This window comes from Diospyros lotus, chromosome 9 (genome assembly GCF_014633365.1).
Source record: "Diospyros lotus cultivar Yz01 chromosome 9, ASM1463336v1, whole genome shotgun sequence".
Lineage (NCBI taxonomy): Eukaryota > Viridiplantae > Streptophyta > Magnoliopsida > Ericales > Ebenaceae > Diospyros > Diospyros lotus.
The window spans coordinates 2,911,155-2,935,199 of record NC_068346.1 but is presented as its reverse complement, the minus strand read 5'-3'; the positions used below and the strand labels follow the sequence as shown (position 1 = coordinate 2,935,199).

General features: G+C 33.8%; 4 protein-coding genes across 5 annotated transcripts in view; 1 reads left to right on the top strand and 3 right to left on the bottom strand.

The window, feature by feature from the left end:
• The window catches only part of LOC127810264 (S-adenosylmethionine decarboxylase proenzyme-like), a 32,937-nt gene that overhangs the window by 4,196 nt on the left and 4,696 nt on the right, over positions 1 to 24,045 (bottom strand). The window lies entirely within an intron of this gene.
• The window catches only part of LOC127810263 (S-adenosylmethionine decarboxylase proenzyme-like), a 31,688-nt gene that overhangs the window by 2,958 nt on the left and 4,685 nt on the right, over positions 1 to 24,045 (bottom strand). The window lies entirely within an intron of this gene.
• On the top strand, positions 11,969 to 12,700 carry LOC127810266 (basic leucine zipper 43-like). The gene has a single exon (XM_052349644.1). The coding sequence runs from the start codon at positions 12,048 to 12,050 to the stop codon at positions 12,579 to 12,581; it is 534 nt and encodes a 177-aa protein (XP_052205604.1). The 5' UTR covers positions 11,969 to 12,047; the 3' UTR covers positions 12,582 to 12,700.
• On the bottom strand, positions 19,514 to 19,914 carry LOC127810268 (protein GLUTAMINE DUMPER 4-like). Its single transcript, XM_052349646.1, has one exon. It carries the CDS (start codon positions 19,883 to 19,885, stop codon positions 19,559 to 19,561), a length of 327 nt encoding a protein of 108 aa, XP_052205606.1. The 5' UTR covers positions 19,886 to 19,914; the 3' UTR covers positions 19,514 to 19,558.

Here is a 24,045-nt window from a genome sequence, read left to right as displayed (position 1 = left end):
CAGGTACATCATTCTGACTTCATCATCCTTTTTTCCTCCTTATGAATATGAGGACTTGGCAGGAGTAGAAACCAGGCCAATGATCTATGTTTTGGTGGGGAAATGCTTTTCTGGTTGATGTAGAAATTCACAGTCAATCTATATATAATATTGTGTGTGTAATGGAAAAACTTACATATATAACAGCCTTTGTATTTTTATTTTTTATTGTTTTTGTCCGGCAAGCAAAAAAATCTTTGTATCACAGACCCTAGTTGGATTAAAGCTCGGTGGTGGTGTTTTATCTTTTTGTTCTTGCCGGGGGGGGGGAAGAACACTGTGTTCATCAGCTAGTTAAAAGGGGTTAAAAAGTTTGTGTTCATTTTTGGCTTTCAATTTTTCCTGTTATGGACCAAGAGGGTGCTAAAGCGTAAGGCTTCTGGTCTTAATAAAGCTCAAGACAGAGACATTTTATATTTTCATGACTTGAATCCCGTCATATTTTATCACAAAAGAAGCAACTTTTATGTTGTAATGCTAGTGAAATAGTGAAATCTATAGAGCTCAAGTTTCTGGTTGTAGTTTCAAAACTTTTTTTTCTTTTTGTTCTGAAAGTAGATAGTTTCACAAAAACGTATTTAGTGAATTAGTCTTGAAAATTAATTTTTAAGAAGTTAATTTAAAACACAAAAATTTAAGAAATAATAAAACAATCATAAGATGAATATGAAGGTATTTTAGTAGTTCTAAAAGTTTCAATTTTTTGAATAGCGACATTAAACCGCGGGGGGGGGGGGGGGGGGGGGGGGGGGAGAGACAAAAACTCTTAGTTAGGCATCTTTTTTCGTTCAAAAAGTGGGATGTAAAGATACTTTTGTTGGTAGGGATAAGGTTTAAAAATAGGAAAAATAACTTTGTAGTCAATAATGTTTTTTCTTCTATATTCACTTATATCAAACCATATCCCGCATCACAAGGAGAGTTCTAGGGGTGATTTTATAGAACATATGGTTAAAATATAGATGATTATTTAGTTAAAATTTAGATGATCTATTATACCTGTTGAGATGAAAGTTCTAATAGGATCAAGGACTAGTAATGTTAATCTTGTTACATGAAAGATGCCACGGGGTATATTCATTTCTTTTTTTGGTGGGGGTTTTGTTATTATGATTTGACTAGATTGTTTATTTAAGGTTCTGATTGTGATGGGCATGCAGTAGCAGCCAATTGAGTAAATGGATTGATGAATCACTTAAAAACTTACATTTATGGTTAGTTGGTTGGGCCATTGATTTGTTCATAAGTGAATCAAATCCCAAGCGAGAGAGTAGAATCTTGTAAATTTACATCACCCACTTTGCCAAAACATATGGTTAAACATAGTAGATGGAGATAGAAAAGTAGAATATAACCTTGGCATTTTCATTAATGGCTCTTGCAGTGCAGAGAGGGCCAATCAAACAAGCCAAGCCAAGCCACTTGTTGCTCTAGAAAACCTTAATTGTTGCAAGCTAGTAGTGGCTTTGTTCCAACATTATACACTCCCCTATTATTATAGGATATTTTAGGCAAAGCGGGGGGACCTTAGGCTTATTGCTTCAATCATTCTCAAATTGACAACATAGGAAGAGGCCTTTATTGGATGACCTCTTTTGTTGGTTTATTTATTTGTTACCCAAAACCCTTGTGCCATGGGAACCAAGGGGAAATTGCCACCAGGTTTTGTGAGTGAGACTTGAGAGTATTCAGTGAAATGGAGATGCAACAAAACAATAATAATAATATTTTAAAAATATTTTTTACATGCAACCCATATAACAGAATATAAAATGAAAAATGATTTTTTTTTTTTTTTTTTTGGTGTGTGTGTGTGTGTAAAATATGTTATATCAAAACAAATGAAGCCTTAATATTGTGTTCAGTATTTATTGATCACAATCCTGGATAAAGGGGAGAGTCACATTATGTAACTAAAAGCAAGGCAGGCTTAAAATTTGACCAGTCTCCTATCATGGATTATAAATCAAAGTAGAGATTGATTGATAAACACTGTCATGAAAACAACAGAGATTAAAGTTGTGAGTTCGAGTTCAAGTTTATCTGTATGAACCTTATAATTCTCTCTATTTTTCTAAGTTGGATAATTAAAGTTTTCACTACACACACACACACACACACTCTTCACTCACTCCTTTTAAAGCAGCACACTCTCAGGCCAACATGCGGTCATCACTGACTTCAACTTTATTTTGCTAACAATTGTTTTTTATGATTTTTTTATCTTTCATAAAGTCTTTATATCTCGAATCATGTTTAAAAAGTCTCTTTTCCCATTTTTTTAACCTTTTTTTGACCAGATTTTGCCATGGACCCTGACCCTCTTCTCATAAAAACTTCTAGTCCATACATGGGGGTAACCCAAATCACTGAAACAAACTTAAAGACATAATAAAAAGAGAAGATTAGATGAGGATAAAAATGCTTCATACTGTGTGATGACACAACTATGAACATTAAACAGGGGATTTGGACTGGCACTAAACTCCACTCAAATCCTTGGAAAAGGGGAAAAAAGAATAAAAATCTTACTCGGTAGAACTTGCTCACAGCCCTCTGGAAGTGCTCATTCATGGTATCTTCAATCAAATATTTTGGTAGAATAATGATAAATGAGTCCAAAGTTTCGGCTGAATGGGAAAAAAAGTCTCATCGGCTTTGTAATCCGGCTGATTTATCAGTGCCTGTGACTATATCGGTATCTTAGGTTGCCTAGAAACAAAAAGGGGAACAGATAGACTACAAAACAAAAATAGGAAAATAACATTTCTCAAAATAATAGAAAATGAAAATGCATAAATAAAAAAATATATAAGGGGTTTTTTTTGTAAATATAATTGTTAATATAGAATATTATAAAAAATAATTATTCAATTTAAAAATAAATATAAATATTTTAGCTTGAAATGTAACGGCCCAAAAATGTTTTTTGGTGTTTTGAAAATGAAAATATTTCAAAACACTAAAATGACACCTCCAATACGTTTTCGTGCATCATGGTTGGTATCTTCAATAAAAGAGTGTGTTCAATTCACTAGGTCAGATCAACTAAAGTCTATTTTAAACATTCAATCATATGTACAAGACTATTTTATATCTAGTCTCGTATATTTATTTTTAATATGTGTTCTTCCAATTTTATTATATATAATATTATTTATTATTATTTTTTTACTTTAACATATATCATTTTATGTAATATCGATACAAAATTTTTAGACAAAATACATGACTAAAATAATGTGATGATTTAACAGTTTTTATTCAAAGAAGTGATTGATAATAAATCATATCTGTCTGTACACAACTTGTGTATAAATTTTCTATATCTATTGCATTAACTTAAACTACAAAACAAATTACCAAAATGCAATTAAATTCAAGACCTGAACAAGTTAATTCGATGCCACTCAAATCACTAAAGTTTCTGCTTTGACAAATTCATCAACTCTTCCTCTCTTAAAACCCATAGACTGTACAGTAAGTAAGCATCTAAGCAAATCTCTGAACACCGGACTGGACTTGAATCTAAAACCTCAATATCGATACAAGGCATGTAGGTAGGCTACCACCCTAGGTGGTATAGAACTGTTGCTTTTGCTTATTTGTTTACCTTCTTTTTTTCTTTTCTTGTTTTCCTTTTTGCCTAGCAAGAGTTTCCTTGATTTATCACTACGTAATAGTAAAATTATCATGCCCCTATGAGCATGACTCAACGATAAAGTATGTGAAATTTTACAGGGAATATCAGAAATCAAATCTTTATGGTGACATTGGTCTATGTGTGTATAAGCTGTGATTCTATTTGAATTTATTCGACGGGCGAACCAGACGAGAATGCCACTCATCCACAGAATTAATCAGACAAAGCTTGAAATCTGGATTATCAAAAAAAAAAAAAAAAATAGCATTCTCTGTAATGTAATAGAGAATCGAAGGCATTATAAATTTAAATTGTTTACTAGTGAACGCATTACCATTATCTTCAATCTTAAGAGAAGATCTCTTCTAAGGCATATACTACCATATGTCATTCTTTTGAAGTAAAGGAAATTAATAGGATTTTGATCCCATTCAGCTCATGGTTGAGATGGAAGATTTTTGCTTCATCAATCCTTGAATTAGATTATGCCAACAATGATAATGAACTTCTATTTGTTTAATTGGCTCTTTCCTCATAAGAGTTTTGATTTAGGAAAAATGTTCTACATAAAATTTTGTCATATTTTTTTAAATAAATTTATTTATATTGTTAATGTGATTTTTAAAAAATCAATTAATATTATGAATGCCATGCAAACGTCCCTAAATTGATTAGGATAATGTGAACTTGATTATCATGGTTTTGTTATCAAATGACGCTTGAAAATAAAGTAAAGAACTTTTGCTTTGTTTTGTTTTCCCTTTTTCTTTTTGGGTTGGATTGGGGTTTACTATTGAATGGAAGGGCCAGGCAGGGATTATTTGAACAGAAAATAGTGAGCTTTTAGAGGAGAGAAACTTATTCAAGCTAAAATGCATGTCTCTTTCTAAGATAAACAAATACAATTTCATTCCTTTCCTCAAGATACTGCCTAAAACCCCCTATTTCAAGTCGATTTTCTCCTATCTCATGACATGAAATTTTGGTCAAAGAAGGTTGGAGTGGAACAGCTTTCAGGCTACAAGGCATGGGCAACTTGATTGCCACAGGGCACGAACAGATGACTGTCTTTGCTAATGTAGAGAGAGAGAGAGACTAGAAACAAGGAATACAAATAAACAGAGAAGCACTAACGAGATAGAGAGAGAGAGAGAGAGAGAGAGGACAAAAGAGACTAGAAACAAGGAATACAAATAAACAGAGAAGCACTAAGGGATTAACAATGTCTCAAAAGGTTGCAGTCCATGTAAGAGTTTGAAAGCAATCCAGACCATTTTGCACTATAAAAAATGAAAGGACAACTGCAGCTTCTTAGCAACAATTTTAGGTTATGTTTGTCACCAGTAGGAACTCTTCCTCCACCTAAATCATTACACATTGTCTTCTTCCTATGCTAAACTGAACTACGTCTTCTTCTTCTTCTTATCTTCTTCTTCTTCCTCTTCTTCTTCTTCCTCTTCTTCTTCTTTCCCCCCCTGTGACTCAATCGATATATCGTCAAGCAAACCAAAAAAACAGTGGGTTCTGTAGCTGCATGATCAATAGACGAAGCCGAATAGTGTGTGTATTATGATCTAAAAGCAATCAAGAATATTGCAAGGACAGCGACAACAAAACAACTGTTTGGGTGACGCACAAAAACAATTGCCATTTGCTTAAAGCAAACCAAACACCTTTACTATCCACGTTCTTAGTGGATCCAGTCCTTTTTACAAGTACGTAAGCACGTTTAGCAATCGTGCAAGTTAGAATTACACTGACCTCCACCACCCATAACCCAAAACTTCACTATTCTCTAAGCATTTCATTCAAGGTGGGATTATATGATCGAAACATAAGACAAAACAGTTAAAGCATTAAACAACTGAAGGACACTGGTTCAAGCCATACAGGGTGGTGCTATATATATGTATGTAACATGACGCTACTATATCAGAAAAGTAAGGTGGTCTAGCCTGTGATGAGCTCGTACTCTCTTAATCATACTTTTTTGATCCCATGCCCTCATTCAACAAAGAAAGAAACCACAAGTAGTATACTGTCGTTTGGATTGAAGAGGCCATTAAGTGTAGCAAATGAACTTGTAACTTCTACTTGTCCAATAGACGGAGAGCAACCATACATAACTTCTACTTGTCATTTGGATTGCACACAAGGCATGTGCTCTTACTTGGAAAGGGGAAATGGAACACTCTGTCTCTTTCTTTCTTCTCATTTTATTTCATTTGGGTGGACAGTGGATAAACATATGGAGTGACATATGATGAATGTGTGGAGACCCGGCCAGAGAGGAGGGGCAAAATCCTGAGCAGAAGAAATTGAGAGGTCGGATTAAAATCATTGTGCAGTGGTGGTGGCTAACCCTAGCCCCTTCCCTACTTATTGGATCACTAGGAGGAAGTAGAGATGTTGGGGTTGGCTTAGTGGGGTGCACAATTGGTCACCTTCGGCATGATTGACTGTACCACAAAAAATTGAGAGCCCCATGATGAGCAGCAGCATGAATTGAAAAAATAAAGGGAAAAAAAAAGAAAAAAGAAAAAAGAAGAAAGGCAAAAAAAGAAGCCAGGTCATGCATGAAGATAGACTACTGGATGGTGTTGACACGAAGTCTGGTTCTTAAATGCATGATTTAGGTAGTAGTGATTTAGGTTGCACGTAAATGGGGAAATGATATATTTTTTTAAAAAAGTAAAAAAAGAAAACGCAAAGTAAAGTGTAAGTAAAAAAAATATAGGATTTTTTTTGAAAATATAATTTTTATAGAACATTATAAAAAAATAATTTAAACATAATACAAACAAACATAAACAATGAGCAATCAAGGGCAACACAAGGACCAAGCAAGAAGCAATTGGCGGCAACAACAAGAAGGAACAACGACGAGAACACCGGATATTTTCTTGATCCCTTCAGTTACTGAGGCTCGACTCTATGACAACATGAACATCGAACAAGGAGAAATAGTTAGAGATCAACAAGCGTGAGAGTGAAAACGACGACGAAAAGTTTGAGGTGAGGTGATCTTTGGATTCAAAAATTAAGGCTAAAAGCAACATGAGTGAAGACCGAAGAGAAAAAGAGTAGAAGAATATAATATATATATATATATATATTTGCTGGGTAGAGATGGAATTGCTTCTGTCTCTAACCATATTTGGCCACCGAAAACACATTTTCAATGGGAAATGTGTTTTTGAAAGTTTTCTGTAATTGTAAAATGCTCCCAAAACGTTTCGTAAATTACAGTTTCAAGCCATTTCTAACGTTTTCAAAATGAAAAAACATCTCAAAAACAGTGAAACGACATCTCCAAGGTATTTCCATGCATCAGAGATAATGATTAATATCTTATGACAACTATGAAATTGTGAGTTTGAATATCTAAACTCATGCATTATAATTACATTTTATATTATAAAACTACTAAGTGTTGTGCATTTGACCATTTATTGATGCAAACCACTATTGAGATGACCACCCTTGCACAGCCTCAATGCTCATGTCCTCAATTATGTATGAGAAGTATTAATGCAAACCACTCTTAATTCTAAACAAGTTCATTCATCGATGATATTTTTACTATATTAGCACGATAAATCCTATCAAAAGACTTGACTATTGCCGCGTCATATCGTGTGAAATGATAATTGGATCACAAAATAATGAGTATAATTTTTTATTTTTTACAGGATTTTTTATAATTTAAAACTTGACGAAAGAATAAATAAGGTTTAAGAAACTTGAACTCAATACCTCATTCTAAAATTCCATCGGTTCAAATTTAGCATTTTAAACCTTTGTTATTTACTTCTTTTTTCCAAATAGTTCGTATTAAATCAAGTTACTTCCTGCCTTAAGTATCTGAATTTATCATTTGTAGATATTTCCCCCAAGAAATAACTTTTGATAGTGCATGCGGCACCCACGCCTTTGTATGGTGATTGAGACAGGTATATTTTTCTTGTGTTTGCTTATAAAAGGAAGGGGGGTGGTGGTGGTGGTGGTGAGTTAAATCGGGTCGGGTAGCCCGCCCTCCGTGACTGACCAAAAGGCCGTTGCTTTAGGGCAGTGTCTCACCGTTTATTTTATTTGGGCAATTCCCCTGGCCCTTCTCGTTTTCCCTAAACGTCCCATCCGTTCATTTTGGATCCTCTTCTGTCTCAGGGTTTAGGAAACTGGTAAAGGCCAAAGGGCATAGCAGTGGGAAATGAATAAAAGATTTGAAGAAATAAAGATATGGGCATGATTGGTGAGGAAAGATAAGATATGCATACCAGGGTAGCTAGCTAGGGAGCCTCAGGTGGCTGACATGAATTCAATCATTGCTTTCACATCTGTTCATCATAAACATCATTTGTTATATATATATGTGTGTGTGTGTGTGTGACAATAAAAGAATGGAAAATGAACTAGTAGTAACAGTAAATAGAATTTATTGTTCGTAGAGCTTATAAGCATGTATGAACTTGATTTGTTTTAGGCCCTTAAAATATACTACAGGATGTAGTTTAAGTGGTGTTTAAATATTTAATGTGGATATGACTTATGATTGCGTTTATATTATTAGGGATTATTATATTCCTGCTGTTATGATAATTCACAGATATAACAATACTACTGATAGTGTTTCATGGATGGGCTTTCCACTGTTGATATTCACAAAACTAATCCCATTGTTAAAGATAATCAACAAATGGCTAGACTCATATTTTTCTTTCTAAAATTTATATAAAAAATTTATTACCCTTGAATTTCAAATCTAACATATTGAATATTTAACATTTATAATTTATAGCTATTAACTATTTAATTGTTTAGTCATCATTAAATGTATAATAAAAGTGTCATTGAGTATGTAAAAACAAAGTAGCAAAACATCATACTCGGCAATTCTTAGATTACAAATTCACCGATAGATAGGTTGTGGGTTGCCGATTAGAATAAAGAGAACCAGAAAAGGTGGATCGATCACGACTTGTGAATTGTCGATTAAAGCAAGAAGGACGGGAAAGGGTGAATGGGTTCGTCAGAGAAGGGGAATGGTAGGTTGGTTGAGACTCGTGAGTCGTCGATCGGAGCAAAGAGGAAAAGTAGGGATCGGTCAACGAGAGATGAGAGCAAAGACGACGGTTAAAGGCAGAAAGAAATATCAGTTTAATCAATTTTTCTTCTATTCTTTTTTTTTTTTTTTTTCCAATTCATCTCACATATAACTCACTCATTATTTTAAATCAAGTTAAATAGTTAATAAGTGTAAATTATAAATGTTAAGGATTTATTATGTCAAATTTGAAGTTCAAGGGAGTGATAGGCTTTTATGTAAAATTTACGAGAGAAAATATGAGTTGCCATTAAAAAATACTCAAATATCACAATTAAGCTACCCTCAAATATAAAAGCAACAAATATAGCTATTTTCTTATGTACAAAACCTTTTTAGCATTTTGTGCCTATGATATATTCTTGTTTCTTCTTAAGCCACCATTGCCTACTCAACATGAGGCAATAACTTTTCTCTCTCCTAAGTGCAATCAACTCACTCTAATTCAGAAAAAAACAAAAAACAAAAGAAAGAGAAAACAATAACTTCTCTTCATCAGGTCACCAAGTTTTATGTAATTTGTTCACAAATATGTGAGATTCAATCCCTAATTCAGCCTCAAATGCTCCATTTGTCAAGACAGAACAACTAAAATGTGAAGATATTAACCTAAATTTGGGTTTGCTGGATCGGATGAAGTCACAACTGAACTAATGTATGGCCATTTGATCTTCTAGAAACTCAAATTCTGAAGAGAAAATAGGGGAAATTATGCAACACTCCCTGATAGAATGAATGTTCACAATCAAAGAGCCTAATATTTGGAGAAAGATTTAAAGAATATGCCCCAAAAACTGCTTGTAGTTTTGATGAATCAAGAAGAGAATATCATGAGGAAATTTGCAAGACAGAAAAACATGATTTTCTCGATCTCACTTAGGGTTTAGTAAAAACATTTAATGTTTATTTAGATCAATCAGTGGGCGCCACATCACCCGAATTTTAAAAATTCCCCAAGTAGTACTGTAGTTGGGTTCCTGCACTGCACAATAAGAGGAAGCACTAGGAACTGTGAGTTAAATGTGGGCATATATATGTATATATGCATGGTAAATGTCAAGTTACTAAGTAGAAATATCTAAACTTTAAAGGAAGGATGGGATCGATACAATGTTAAATTGGTGTACCGCCGGGTGACGTGAAAGCAACGTATGCTCCCCAGTATACTGGGCAAGGCAAGATGATGAATACATGTATGAACCACATTAATCAAAAACTTCATACCATCCATTCCATTCTCATGAGGGAAAATGAAAAGAAAAAGACTTTTAATAGAAAAGGGAAAAAGGAAAAAAAAGGAGGAAAACAGGGCAATTTGAAGACAAGAAATGAAAGAGAGGTCCACATCTGTCTTATGATGTTGTTGACCAATTAGTCCACTCAGCCAGACCCAACATGGAGAGTTGGGAGGGGCATTTACCTCCATAGGATTCTAGATCCAAATGCATATTGCAAAGTGGTGGCAGACTGCATTTCAAAGTAAATTCATGTCTCTTCCCTCCCCCATTCTGACCACCCCTCCCTCACTCCACTAGATTTTTGTTTACTTGTGAGGTTGGGATTAAAAGCAAATCTTTCTGCCTACAGTGTGCTAGTTTATAAAAATTTAATTTAATAACCATTACATTACAACTAGGGATCTAAAATAACACTTCCTGGGGATGTGGAGGAGCGCACACACACACACACACATAATAGTATATTACGGCTGTTGTATCCATATGGAGTCAGTCATCAGCAGACTTTTTAATTTGGTTTGGTATCCATCTTATCTTATAAAAGATTCCTGCTCTTAGCTAAACCAACAAAACTTTCTTTAAACTTAAGTAAGCACAAGAAGCAGAAGCTAAAGATTTTCAATATCATGAAGCTCTCAATTCGCAGGCCATCCTTTTTACTAAGATCAGCGCATGCCGCGGAAGAGATAGAGATATCATCGTAGAGGCAAGTGGGAATAAGAAACTAAAAGACATTTTAGACCACAAATGGGTAGCCATCCCTGTGGGTGCCCATTATCAAATTCAATTCAAGGATAAGAAGCAACTTTGGACTAACCTCTCTATATCTTATTGGCATTTGATACAGGCAGTGTTTAGGACTAGTTAACGCTACGCAGTTTCAGTTTTCCTCATCCTTCTGGTGATGGATGGATGGATCCATTAAAGTTTGTTCAATGAGAGAGTTTGTTTTGGTCTTGCAATCCAATGGAAGACCAGCAGAAGAGTTCCATTGATTATATGGAATTCAGAATGAATCTTGATTAAGTGGAAACATTATCTGGTAGAACATCACATCGCAGTTGTTGCCCAACACCGCCCAAGGTTTTACCCACTTGAAATCACATTGGAAGATGATGTTGTCATTCTTCCCAATTAAACAATGTTGCAAAAAATAGACATAATTCTCTTGATCTACTGTTCTTTGGTACCCTTCCCCACTATTATGATGTGGCACAGTGGAACCTGTAGTTACCACAAGAAGGGACTTCGTTTACCTAATAATCAAATTATTTAGAAGCAAGTAAATTTTATTTTATTCTGTGATGGGTCTCATCAAAGTGGTTGGTGAGTCATCAAATTGCTCATAATCTTTTCCACTTATAGAAAAAGGGCTCTGGTGCCACAAGACGGATCTCTCCAATTTCAATACGTCACTAATTCTGTTAGCTCACAACTTTGAGGGTAAAAATTATTTTAGACTGGCTTGGCTTGGTTTGGGATTAGGACCAATGTTAAGATTGACTTCTCGAACCACATTTCAGTCACTTGCTCACTTCCTCCAAAGTTTCCTACATCTGAATTATTGTATTCTCCACCATACTAACCATCCTTCTCTCTCATACCCGGTCTCACAATGATTATCCACAAGACAACTCAATTTCCATATATGTATGACCCTGCATGCATAATAGATAATGTACCCATGTATATGCATATAAAACCAACCATATATTGATCATCCATGGCATGAACTATCCTATAAATGAATGGATGTATGCATGTTTCCTGAATGCATAGATGTCAGGCTACTTATACAGGCAATGGTTCTTCACCATAATCCAATGATCTCATCTTTAAAGAAAACAAGTCCACCCTGAACAGCAAGAGGTGGGGCCATTTCAACCTTTCCCATCCTATAAAACACCTCTTCCCTCAACCTTCCCTCCACCAAAAAAGAAGTACCATTCCTTCTACTTGGATCTCCACCATTGCGTTCAATCCCAGGCCCTGTCTCGGTGTGCACACCTAAAAGTTTGAAACCATGCAGCCCAGTGAGGTTGCAGAACTCCATTATCTGGTTTCTTCGTGTCAAAATCTATATACACCTTATCCTGATTTGAACCAGAACAACACAACCGCATTTCAGCTTAGCAGATCCTTTAATCCTCTATATAATCTTCACATCACTCCTCAAGTTCAGGAATTCAACCCACAGCCAACATGTTTTAGCAGTAACTCAACTTCAGACGAAGCAGATGACCAACAGCTAAGTCTCATCAACGAGAGGAAGCAGCGGAGAATGATATCTAACAGAGAGTCCGCACGCCGATCTCGTATGCGCAAGCAGAAGCACCTGGATGAGCTCTGGTCACAAGTTATGTGGCTGCGAAACGAGAATCACCAACTCATAGATAAGCTAAACCATGTTTCAGAATCCCATGACAGGGTCCTCCAGGAGAATGCTCAGCTCAAAGAAGAAGCATCAGAACTTCGTCAGATGCTCACTGACATGCAGCTGAACAGTCCCTACCCTACTTTGGGAGATTTCGATGATATTAACTGCAACACAGCTTAAGGCCACAATATTGTTTATCCAATTTTCCTTTCCTAAGTCCATCACTATTTTCCATGTTTTAAGCTGTGGGAGATTGAGAGAGGCAAAATGCAATGATGCCATCTGTGTGTTTTGTCTTATTCTTGCTTGACTATGAATCGCATATCTAAATTAGGAATACAGGGCTCTCTACGTTCCATAAATAAGTTTCCTTCATCAACCACATAAACCTTTGCTGGAATCCCAAATTTATAAAAGAGTAACATTCAGAAGTAACCTATCTGATTGGGATATACTCTGATTCATTCCTTATTGAGTCTACTAGAAGTCCAATTGAGTCTACTAGAAGTCCATGTTCTTTGACTAAGGAAACTTCCTCTGCAGAGAATAACAAAAAAGTAACGTAAAACAAGAAAAATATCTTTAAGAAGCGGCTCAAATAGGATCCTAAGAATTGAACTAAAACGACAAGAGAGCAATGGCATGTTTTATGTGAGAATTGAACAGGGGGATAGATGAGTGAATGGTGATGCATGGACTTGTAGGGTCATTATACAAAACTTCAAAGAAGAAACAGATGTTATAACTTCATCCACTAAGATCCTAAGTACTTATGGCCTTCCAGGAGAGCTTGGCTTGATATGCTCAGAAATATGGCATAGCCCACTTTTATTGTTCTAGCAAACTCACTGAGTTGGCAATTACTCACGCTATTAATATTGGGAGGATAGTTTGTCCAAGTACAAATATAGGATAAAGCAAAATCACCTGAAGTGGCTCTTGTGACAAAACTTTACAATGATTAGAGTTCCTGCAGCATACAAAAATATGCACATTGTCCATGTATGCATATTTTTCATGAACTGACAATAGATGATTGGTCATTCAACATCTCTTAGAAGTGCATGCTCTAATCTTAACCAAAAACATCCAATCGTTTTTTTTTTTTAATTACAGAATCCTTAACCTATGAGATATTATGTTATCCAAAATCAAAATGGTGATATCCAAGAGACCCGCCAATGAAGATCCAGACATGAAGCTATGGCATGTAGAACTAACTTCTTGCAGAGCATACCAAATTTTACTATCAACGATAGAAACTACAAAAATCTATATGAAAACCTATGAAGTTTATCCTTTCAGAGAAGTACCAGAACCTAATATAGTATTTACTCATAGGAGGAGAATAAGAAGTCATTTTGCCTTCCTGTTTTTGTATGGTATAAATCTAGAGGCAGAAACCAAAAGGAGAGCATGAATAAAAAAATAGATAGGGATTGTTTTTGCTAACTGTAATGCAGTAGCTAGCCCAAGCTAAGCACTGGAAATTATTAAGAAAAATAAAATAAACAATATTCTTAAGCATTAAATGAAGTAAATAGATAAACAAATATACTCACACTTTTTTCATTCCTTAAATCTTTTTATATACCCATATAATGTTCCATATTCTGAATCCAGTAGGAACTACTTCCTTGGAATGATCTCTTAGTTAAACAGTTTTGTCTCAGACACCAACTGGTTGTAGCATCAATCACAGAAGTCCATTAGTAATTAGTACACATCTAAACTTCCATTTCTTTTTCTCCAGAATAACTCCATGATAAGGTGCAGATTGTGTCTCCTGAATGGAGTTTCTTACATCTTTAAGCTTATACTGCATTTTGGCTTTGTATCTAAGATATATGCTATAACACCACAAGTTTAGAAGTCTTAAACTTAGATGTGTTAGCGTTCACTTCATTTTAAATGCAGAAATAAAATAAATTAGTTTTTAGCTTATCTATTTTAATTACCTATATTTACCATATATATATTATAAAATTCTACAGAAATTTCGACAGAATCTCCCCTGTAAATTGGACTTAACCAACCTGTAGAGGGGCACCGCATCCACAACACAACTAAAGACACCTAATCACACTCGTCCAACACCTCAACTACCACCAAATAATTCAAGTTTCAACCATCTATGCTGTCTCATGTTCAACTCTTCTGTGTGAAGAAGTACTTGAGGCTCTTATGATCAATGTAAATCTCACACCTGACCCTGTAAAGGTAGTGCCTCCAAATTTTTAATGCAAAGACAACAACTGCCAACTCGAGATCATGAGTTGGGTAGTTCTTCTCATACTCCTTCAGTTGCCTAGAGGTGTAGGCAACCACCTTGCCATGTTGCATAAGAACACAACGGAGCCCTTTCTTAGAAGCGTCATTGTAGATAACAAACCCCTCATTACCTTGTGGAATTGTTAAGATAAGCGCAGTTGTCAACCGTTTCTTTAACTCCTCAAAGCTTCGTTCACAATCCGGACTCGACTGAAATTTTGTATTCTTTCTGGTCAACTGAGTCAAAGGTGAGGCAATTTTAGGTGATTAGGTGTCTTTAGTTGTGTTGTGGATGCGGTGTCTCTCTACAGGTTGGCTAAGTCCAATTTACAGGGGAGACTGCCGAAATTTCTGTAGAATTTTATAATATATATATATATATATATGGTGGTAAATATAGATAATAAAAAGAGATAAGCTGAAAACGAATTTATTTTATTTCCGCATTTAAAGTGAAGTGAATGCTAACACATCTAGGTTTAGGACTTCTAAACTTGGGGTGTTACATCTGCAATACTGCATGCTTTGTTCTAACAATGCGTAAGATGTTATGCCAATATATACTTAGCATCACATAGGATACCAGTCTATCAATAAGGAACAAAACCTTGCACTTTTTGTTTTATAATTGTGTTGAAATTGCCATACCAGGCAATGAGAAATAGTAATTACATCAATCAGACTACTAATAATCAGAAGCAATAACAGCATGTGAAAGCACAATAACTAAAATTCTAATATGTATACAGCACTCCTATTAGTTCAACTGTGGCATGAAGAACTGAGTCATTCTGGGATATGGTGATCAAGACAAAATAAAAGAAAATAATTTTTTGGTGAACAACAAGAAGGTAAGCAAGAATCCAATCACACATACAGGCATAAGACCTTCATTGTAGTTTGAGCTTCTCTAAAGAAGTAGTACTTGCGAGGGCATGTGTTGTTTAGCAGAGAGTATTGTGATCTGTAACATGTGAAGGGGATAATCGCTCGGATAATTGGCCTTTTGCCTAGGAATACGAAGGATAAATTCTTTAAACTTATGTTAATGAGCCAAGAATTGTAGATAAATTTTGCAGAATCACAGTTCAATTAGGGATGTGCACCAGGGTGTAGTGACTAGAGATTCTATATCATAAATTGAAGTCAGGGAGTTAGTTAATAAGAAGCAAACAATTCTTGCTGATAAGCCAACTCAGTTCTATTCTTATGTGAACTGAACAGAAGTAGCATACGGATGCCATGATGATGCATACTTTTTGTGAAAAAGATAGAACATAGCACTTACATGGATGATTGGGGAGAAATCAAATTTATTTTCTAGATGTGCATCCTCATTTTTATTTCTTATTTTGTTAAGTTCCTCTTGCTATGTTTCAACAATTCCCATTTCACATCAGGATAACAGTTTCAAAAGGGTTCTTGACTTGCACCGAGGAGGAGTGCAACATAGGGACAACCCATCAAGTGACAACTATGAATTTCTAGCAGAAGATAAAGCTTGCAATGAGATAAAAGCAATCAGTACAGTAAAAAAAAAAAAAAAAACAACGATAGTACGGGATAGAACTCAGTTTTCTTTTAGATTTACAGTCTAAAAATGCAGCAATTAGGTTTAGCAACAGAATGCATTACAATTAAGTTTCGCAACATCTTAGGCTTTCAAAAATTGATACAAATCGAAGATACTTATCTGCAAACCAAGCCTCAGCAGATAATTAAGTTTGTTTCACGGCAATAGATTACATACATGTACATTATATGCAGTTACATGATTTTGTGCTAGTTCTATGACCTCGCATCAAAATCAGTAGACAGTTGGGACTCGGCATAGGAGATGAAATACGGCAAAATCACGAAGCCATTGTGTGAATTGACAAGTTGAACTACGAGGTTTTCATGAAAAATCAAATTTGTCGATCCGGAATTTCCTCGTTTGGATAGCTTTCCAGCGGATTCTAAGCAGCCAAACAGAAGGGAAACCATAGCTAGGAATCATTTTCAAGTAAGCTATTTGAAAATGCTTAGTAGTACCTTTTGAAATTGGAGTTTTTGGAGGGGAAAGAAACCATTTCGCGATTACGGTTTCTATTCAACGCTCGACAAACTGTTTTCGCCATAATCAGATTGAGCTGAGTTTGGAAGTGCAAAACGAAACAAACAAACAAAAATTGAAAATTCTATGAGCTTTCATGTTGTAATGTATGCTGTTTAGGAGCGTTTTAGAGTTGATCGCGATTGGATTCATAATATAGTATAGTTGGGTTCACTTCGGATTCTTTACAATTTTAAGGTTGTCTTAACTAATCTTTAAACTCAAGCTTCTCTTAAATGGACTCTTCTTCTTGCAAAAAATAAAAGCCAAGTCAAATTTCTTATTAGATTCTAGTAAATCTCAACTCTGAAATGGGCTAATAATATAATAATAAATGTTATATATAGATTTTGAAATATTTAGGATGATTATTTTTGCACAATCGTCGAACAAAATAAATCGCAAGTGTGAAATATTAGGAAAAGTAAATATACGGTGCTCGTACTCTCGATTATGTTAGGAAAAGTAAATCGGAAATGTGAGGTTTCAACTCACTGCATAAGACGAGAATCAAACTCATGACCCACCAAATTAATACTGACATATTACTTGTTCGATCGCTCAATATATGTCCTAATATATGTAAATATTTTTTATTTACCTAATATATGTAAATACCTTCTTTTTATAAAGGTGGACTGAAAGATCAAGATGAGACAACTAGCTATAGGTGTAGGCTTGGCCCAGGCTCGCCTTAGGACTTGTTTGGGTTGTGGACTAAGGTGACCAACCCTTGTGATCTTCCTTTTAACTTAGGTTTCAATCTTAAAGTGTTTCTAAGGTTTTTTTTTTTTATGTTATTTAAAATTCATTTTGTGTTATACGAATTACTTATTGATCTCTATATTTCTTCGTCATGTCACCCTAATCATTCACCTCCTTCCTTACTAATTGATCTCCATATCTATTCTTTTACATGATTTTGGACATATTTTATTGATATTTGAAGTTTAAAACTAATTTTATATTTAATAGAAATGAACTCATTTTTCATTTTTCTCTAATTTTCTGTTGAAATTGAAACAAGAAAACAGAGATAAAATATTAATTAATAATATTTTTCATAATTTACCAATACGTACAGTACACACGTGTGTGTATATATACACACATATATCCACAAGAAAATGATGCACATAATAATGCCGTGTTCGTTTGAATCATATTCATATGTGATCACTAAACCCCCAACTCCAAGAAGCTTCTCAGTTCTCACCGTCCCAACATAGTTACAGCCAAACGCCGGCGTCAACGTTATTTCAATTCAACCATTTTAGTGCGTATCCGAGCCGCCGCATCCACCAACCCAATGCCATCGCTCTGCAAACTGTTTTCCAAATGGCTGTTTTCTTGTCCACACCAACCAACACTTACTTTGTTAGCTCTCACATTTGTGTCATTTAAATTTTATATTATATTAATATATATATATATATAAAATATCGATATAAAATATCATTATAAATGTCAAACTCGAGCCTATTTCTCCAGAGTGGTAGTTCTTTATTATTGGAGCTATTTTTAATAAAAATTCAAATAAAATTTTTAAAAGACAAAAATGACCTTAATGATGGGAAAATCTCTTTTAAGTGTCTTACCGTCGATTCAATATTTTTAAAAACTTTTCATTTCTGAAATATCAAAAATTGTCAACAAGTGTTTTCGAGATATTTTTACAATTTTAAAAATGTTTTAAAATTATTTCACAATATTAAAAAATATTAAAAATACGTTTTCGATTTAAAAAAACACATTTCCTTAAAGATGGAATTTTTTTCGTTTTTAAATCAATTTTTTTATTTTTTTTTCTAGAATTAGTTTTCATTGTTTAAGTGCATTATAAAATTTATGTTTACATTGGAATTGAATAATTATTTTTTTACAATTTTTTATATTAAAAATTATATTTACAAAAAAATCTCCTATAATATTTTTATTTATGTATTTTCTTGTATTTCTATTTCTTACTTCTTTAAGAAATATCCTTTTATTTGTTTTTTTCGTTTATACACAATTAATAAGGTGGACTTTGATTTGACACGTCTGCCACTAGTTGACGATGACGTGGAATTGGAAATCAAATATCAAATTATTTTTCTTCTTTTTTTTTTTTTTTTTTATCAAATAACAATGATATATTTTTATGACAAGATCTCATTATTAGAGATATCAAATTGGGTTAGGCATTTGAACGCTATTTGAGTTTGGGGCACCCCATGGCTCACTCAACGTGGGACGGCCCCAAAAATGGGTTGGCATATAATCTCTCTTAATTACACCTCTATCCGTGACATGACACGTGGCAGAAGGAGAGAGAGGGGCGGGGAATATGGCCTGCCTATTCCCACGAGCAATTTCTCCACTCAAGCAATTGATTCCAACTTCTCCTTAAAACTTTCTCCCCCCCATCTAAGGATCAAATTAACTTTCTTTCCACACTCTCTATTCAAATTAGTCAGCTCTCATATTTTTATATAAAATGCCCATTATTAATATTTTATATTGTTGCAATAATTCTAATATATTAGATATTTATTTATAAATTTATCACTTATATATATATATATAAAGATTTATATAAATATATAGTCTGATCAGAATATGAGTAAAAAAATAAATAAAATTTTAATTATAAATATGTCTTGATGTCAGTTAAATTTAAATTTTAAATTCATTTTGTTTATATTCTTCAATATACAATACAAATTTTCTATTAATCTAATACAAACGAAGCCTAACCCAGAAGTGGGATGAAAGAATTATTGTGGTAAAATATCAGAACATCAAAAGCCTAAACAGGAGAAGAGCTGGGCTTCGCCAGGTACGTCGGATTCTCGTCTCCGGCCATGATCACGACGATCTTCGGCTCTGTTTCCGGCAGCCGTTCCTGCGGGGCTTCGCAGGCTGGTTTCTGTCGTCGGCAGCCGGCCCTGCCGCTGCCTCTGCCGGACGAATTTGACGGAGGGGACTTCTTGTAGGAGCAAGCCAGAACTAGCAATGCAAAAGAAATGAGTACCAGCACCAGAGCCAGCCCGCCAAAGAGGTAAGGCATGGGTGTTGAGCTCCAATGGGGAAGTTCGCCGTCTGCGGCCTTGGTAGTGGTGGCGGGTGGCCTCATTTTTGGGTGCCTCTTCCTCTCTCTCTCTCTCTCTCTCTCTCGGGTGGTTGGCTGTCTATGGGCATTTATAGAAGAGAAATGCACTTCAACAGTGTAAAGTTGTAGTCATGTGAAGTTACAAAAATACCCTTTCTTATATCTTGAGCCTTTCTAATTTTCATACCATTTATGCCGAGAAAGAGAGAGAGAGGAGCGCAATTGAGATCTCGAGTAACGGGGGGTATTTTGGTAAATTACATTACAACAAAGATGCATGGGCGTCGACGCAAGCAACCGAACCGGGAAAGAAGAATTTGGAGTGTGACTTTAATCGGATAGTGGCCTTTTGCTTATCCAAGCAGAGGGACCCACTAAACGTGCCCTTTGGACAACGTATTGTGATAATCTTCCCGTTTTACCCCCTGTCCGGGCCCACAATTATGTGTGACCCAATAGACCCGTCGCCTTCGAGACATTTTCATTTCATTAGATGTGATAGTGTCACCCTGGTCCGTTTGATTAGCATTTTTTTTTCATGAAAAATAATTATTTTTTACTCAAATTTTAGTTTTTAAGGTGTTTGGTTGGTGAAATTTTTTATAAAAAATATTTAAATTATGATCACGTGATTCTCTTTTTTTCACTTTTGCTAAAATTAATTTTTTCATGGAAAGTAAATTTCATTTTCCTTAAAAATGAAAATATCCACCCACGAGATGGTCTTTTATTTCCACCATCACCCATCATCGGAAACTTGTAGCGACGACAAAGGTGTGAGCAAGCGGTGACTAGAGAATGGCACTGACTGTGATATTAGTGATGGTAGTGGTAGCGATGATTTGCAGAGCGACCATCAACAACGACGAAGCTGTGGGTGATGACTGGAGAATGGCAACGATTGTGGCTGAACGACGACGACGACTATGGCTGGGCGGCAATTTGCAGTGGCTAGGTGTATGTATATTTGTTTATGTATATTTGATTTATTTTTTGAATATTTTGTGCATATATATTTAATTTATTTTTTGAATATACATATATTTGATTATTTTATGTAATTAATTATTAATTTATATATTTGATTATTGATTATCTGTATGTGTTTGTGATTATTTTCATAAAAAATAATGACAATCAAACATAAAAAATTGAAAATGTACAACAATTTCTAGGTAAAAAATTAATCTAATCAAACACCTTCAATTAATATTTTTCCTATAATTTAATTCTAAACAATTCAATTACTTAGAAAATATTTTTTTTTCGTGCAAATTTTATACTTATAATTAAACGCACTCTTAATTTCGAGACATTTCTAGTATTTATTCCGACTTGAGCTTGAACTATACTTGTAACTCTAATGCTCAAACTAATCATTGAATTCAAGAATGATGCAGTAATAATGTAATTAATGCTTAATTTATGAAGTATTTGACTCTTTAAAAAAGTATATCTTTATATAGACTCCTAATAGAGTTGAAAAGGATTAGGATTAGATCACGTAAATGATCAAATATTGTTCGTGGAGTGAAATTTTTCGACTAACAATGTAATGTGGGTTTGGGCCCGAGCCAATTTCCTTGGGTAGAGCTTTTTACCCTCAAAAGATATTATGCTTGCCCTTGAGTCCAAGATCTTATGCTTAGCTTAATTTAGACTTTGATTATGTCTCTTTTAATTGATGAATACTTTGGATATTTCTCCAATTTGTCACTTTTATGCAAAGGCTTAATAAAAAAAAAAAATCAAAATTTCCAACTGATTTACCATTATTCTTTTGTTAGGGTTTTTTTATTTTAGTTTTTATTTATTTTTTAATTAATGAAAATAAGAAAAAATCATTGAATGCATCTTTTCATTCTAAAAGTTGTTCTAAAATTTTTTACTTTTCTTAATCAAAAATTAAAACCAACAAAAATGTGTTTTCGCATTTTTTATTTTATCGTAATTTTTTTCACTTCTCTACCCTCCCACCTTACCTTTAACAATCTTAGTCGGTGACTTAATTTCTAAAAGTGTTGTCAAACTCGTGTCGATCCCATTTGATGGAGTCACCAACGGCTCTTAGATTTTTTTTGAGAGTTGACGAAAGTCCAATAATTATGGAGATAGAAGAGAGAAAAAAATAGAAAATAAAAAATAAATTGAAAGCAACCCAACGAACATGGAAGAAAATATAAAATTGGAACCCTTGTGACAAAGCCACTTAATTTGCGACAATTGTTTGCTAATTGCTAGATAAGAAGGCCGGGGGCCTAAGAAAATGACAAGTTTCTAACTTCACAAGTGGCTATTTAATGTAATTCATCGGCCAATCCAATTGAGTTCTCCCATTATGCGACACTTTTGTCTCTTTGTACTCAGGGATAAAAATGACTTTTTAGAAAGGAAGATAGCGTTAAGAAAGTGTTTAGAGACTTGTCTAAGCAAATTAGTTTCACAATAAGCACATTAATTAGTTTGTGAAGTATTTTTTAAGATATTGTCTGTGAAAATAAGTAAGATAATTTATTTGTAAAATTTAAAATAATTTATTTAAATTAAAAAAATAAATTTATTTTAAAAATTTAAAATAAGAAGTCACATAAGTTCTTTTCAGATAAATTTAACAAACATAGTAAAAAGTACTTTTGTCCAAAATACTTTCTATATCCCACTTTTCTCTATTTATATATTGATTAACAAATACTATCTAAAAAAATAAAAGTTATTTTCCTGATTAAGGTAATATTTATTAAAATAAGTAAGATAAAATTATATTAAGATAAGATTAGAATACTTTTCGAATTAAGATATGGAATGATCAAAATAAGTCTAAAAAGTATTCCAAATTTTTTATTAAATTTTTTAGAATGCACTAGAGAACACACGTGTCATTTTTCCTTATCTGTAAGAACCAAGATAAATTTATCTAGAGGGGGAGAGATAAATTTATTTGAAAAAACTAAGATAAATAGTCACGTGACTTCTTTTGTAAAAGAAATTAGATAAATTTAATAAATACAATATAAACTATTTTTATCTAGAATACTTTTCATATCTCACTTTTATTAATTTATATATTAGTTAACAAGCACTACCTAAATATATAGTTTCTAAATATGTTTATGATGATATTGGGATCGATTATCAAAATTTGTCTTGATATGAGCACTTACAAGAAAAGCGAGGTTAATTTCTCCTAATATAGCTTATGATACTCAAGTTAGTAAAAGATATAAACAAGTTCATTGTGAGCACTTATGAGTGAAATTATTTACTTGTATAAGACATTTGGTATAGAAGAAATTTTTAAATTTATGGAATTCATGATTCTGAAAAATACTTTTAGAAATCTTTAATTTTTAGGATTTATACAATTCTATATTAGATTAGTTTTAAACATTCTTAGGAATGTTGGGTATCTTTTTTTGAAAAATTTACATTCTTATTCTTGGAAATTCATGTTATTTTTTCAAAATTACCCTTATTTAATTTTTTGTTTAAAAATTATAAATTCCTTCTAGTATATAAAATATGAATCATGCTAGATAAACAATTATTTTGTATATCTTGGGCTAGATAAGGGAGTATTATTACCAAAATACCCTGCGCTAGGGGTGTTCATGGTGCGGTTTGGCCAGTCTGAACCATTTTCAGCAAGGCAAACCGCTAGTGCGATTTTCTGATCAAACCAAACCGCGGTTTGATTTTGGTGCGGTTTACCGCGGTTTGAAAATAACTATTAACAACATATAATATAGTATAAAAATATTGGAAAGAATAATTGTATATTATTATAAACTATTATAATCTGTTGGCAATTATAATAGTTATATATTATTATAAACTTGTTATATATTATTATAAAATTTTTATAATAATAAGAGTTGTAGGGGTGATTTTTATAATTATATATTTTTTTTATATTTTCTTGAGCGGTTTGGTTTTAAACCAAACCGCCAACCATACAAACCGCCAACCATGCGATTTGTATAACCACCAAACCGTTTTGGACCGCAAAAAAAAAAAAAAAAAAAATCGACCGATTCGATTTGGTTTGGTCGGTTTCTGCGATGCACCGATTTTTTTAAACACCGCTACCCTGCGCCTCACATGCGTCTCATGAGAGATTTTTTTGTCATTGGTACACCTTTATATAGCCCAAAGTATACACAAAGGTGTACCAATAGCATTTTTTA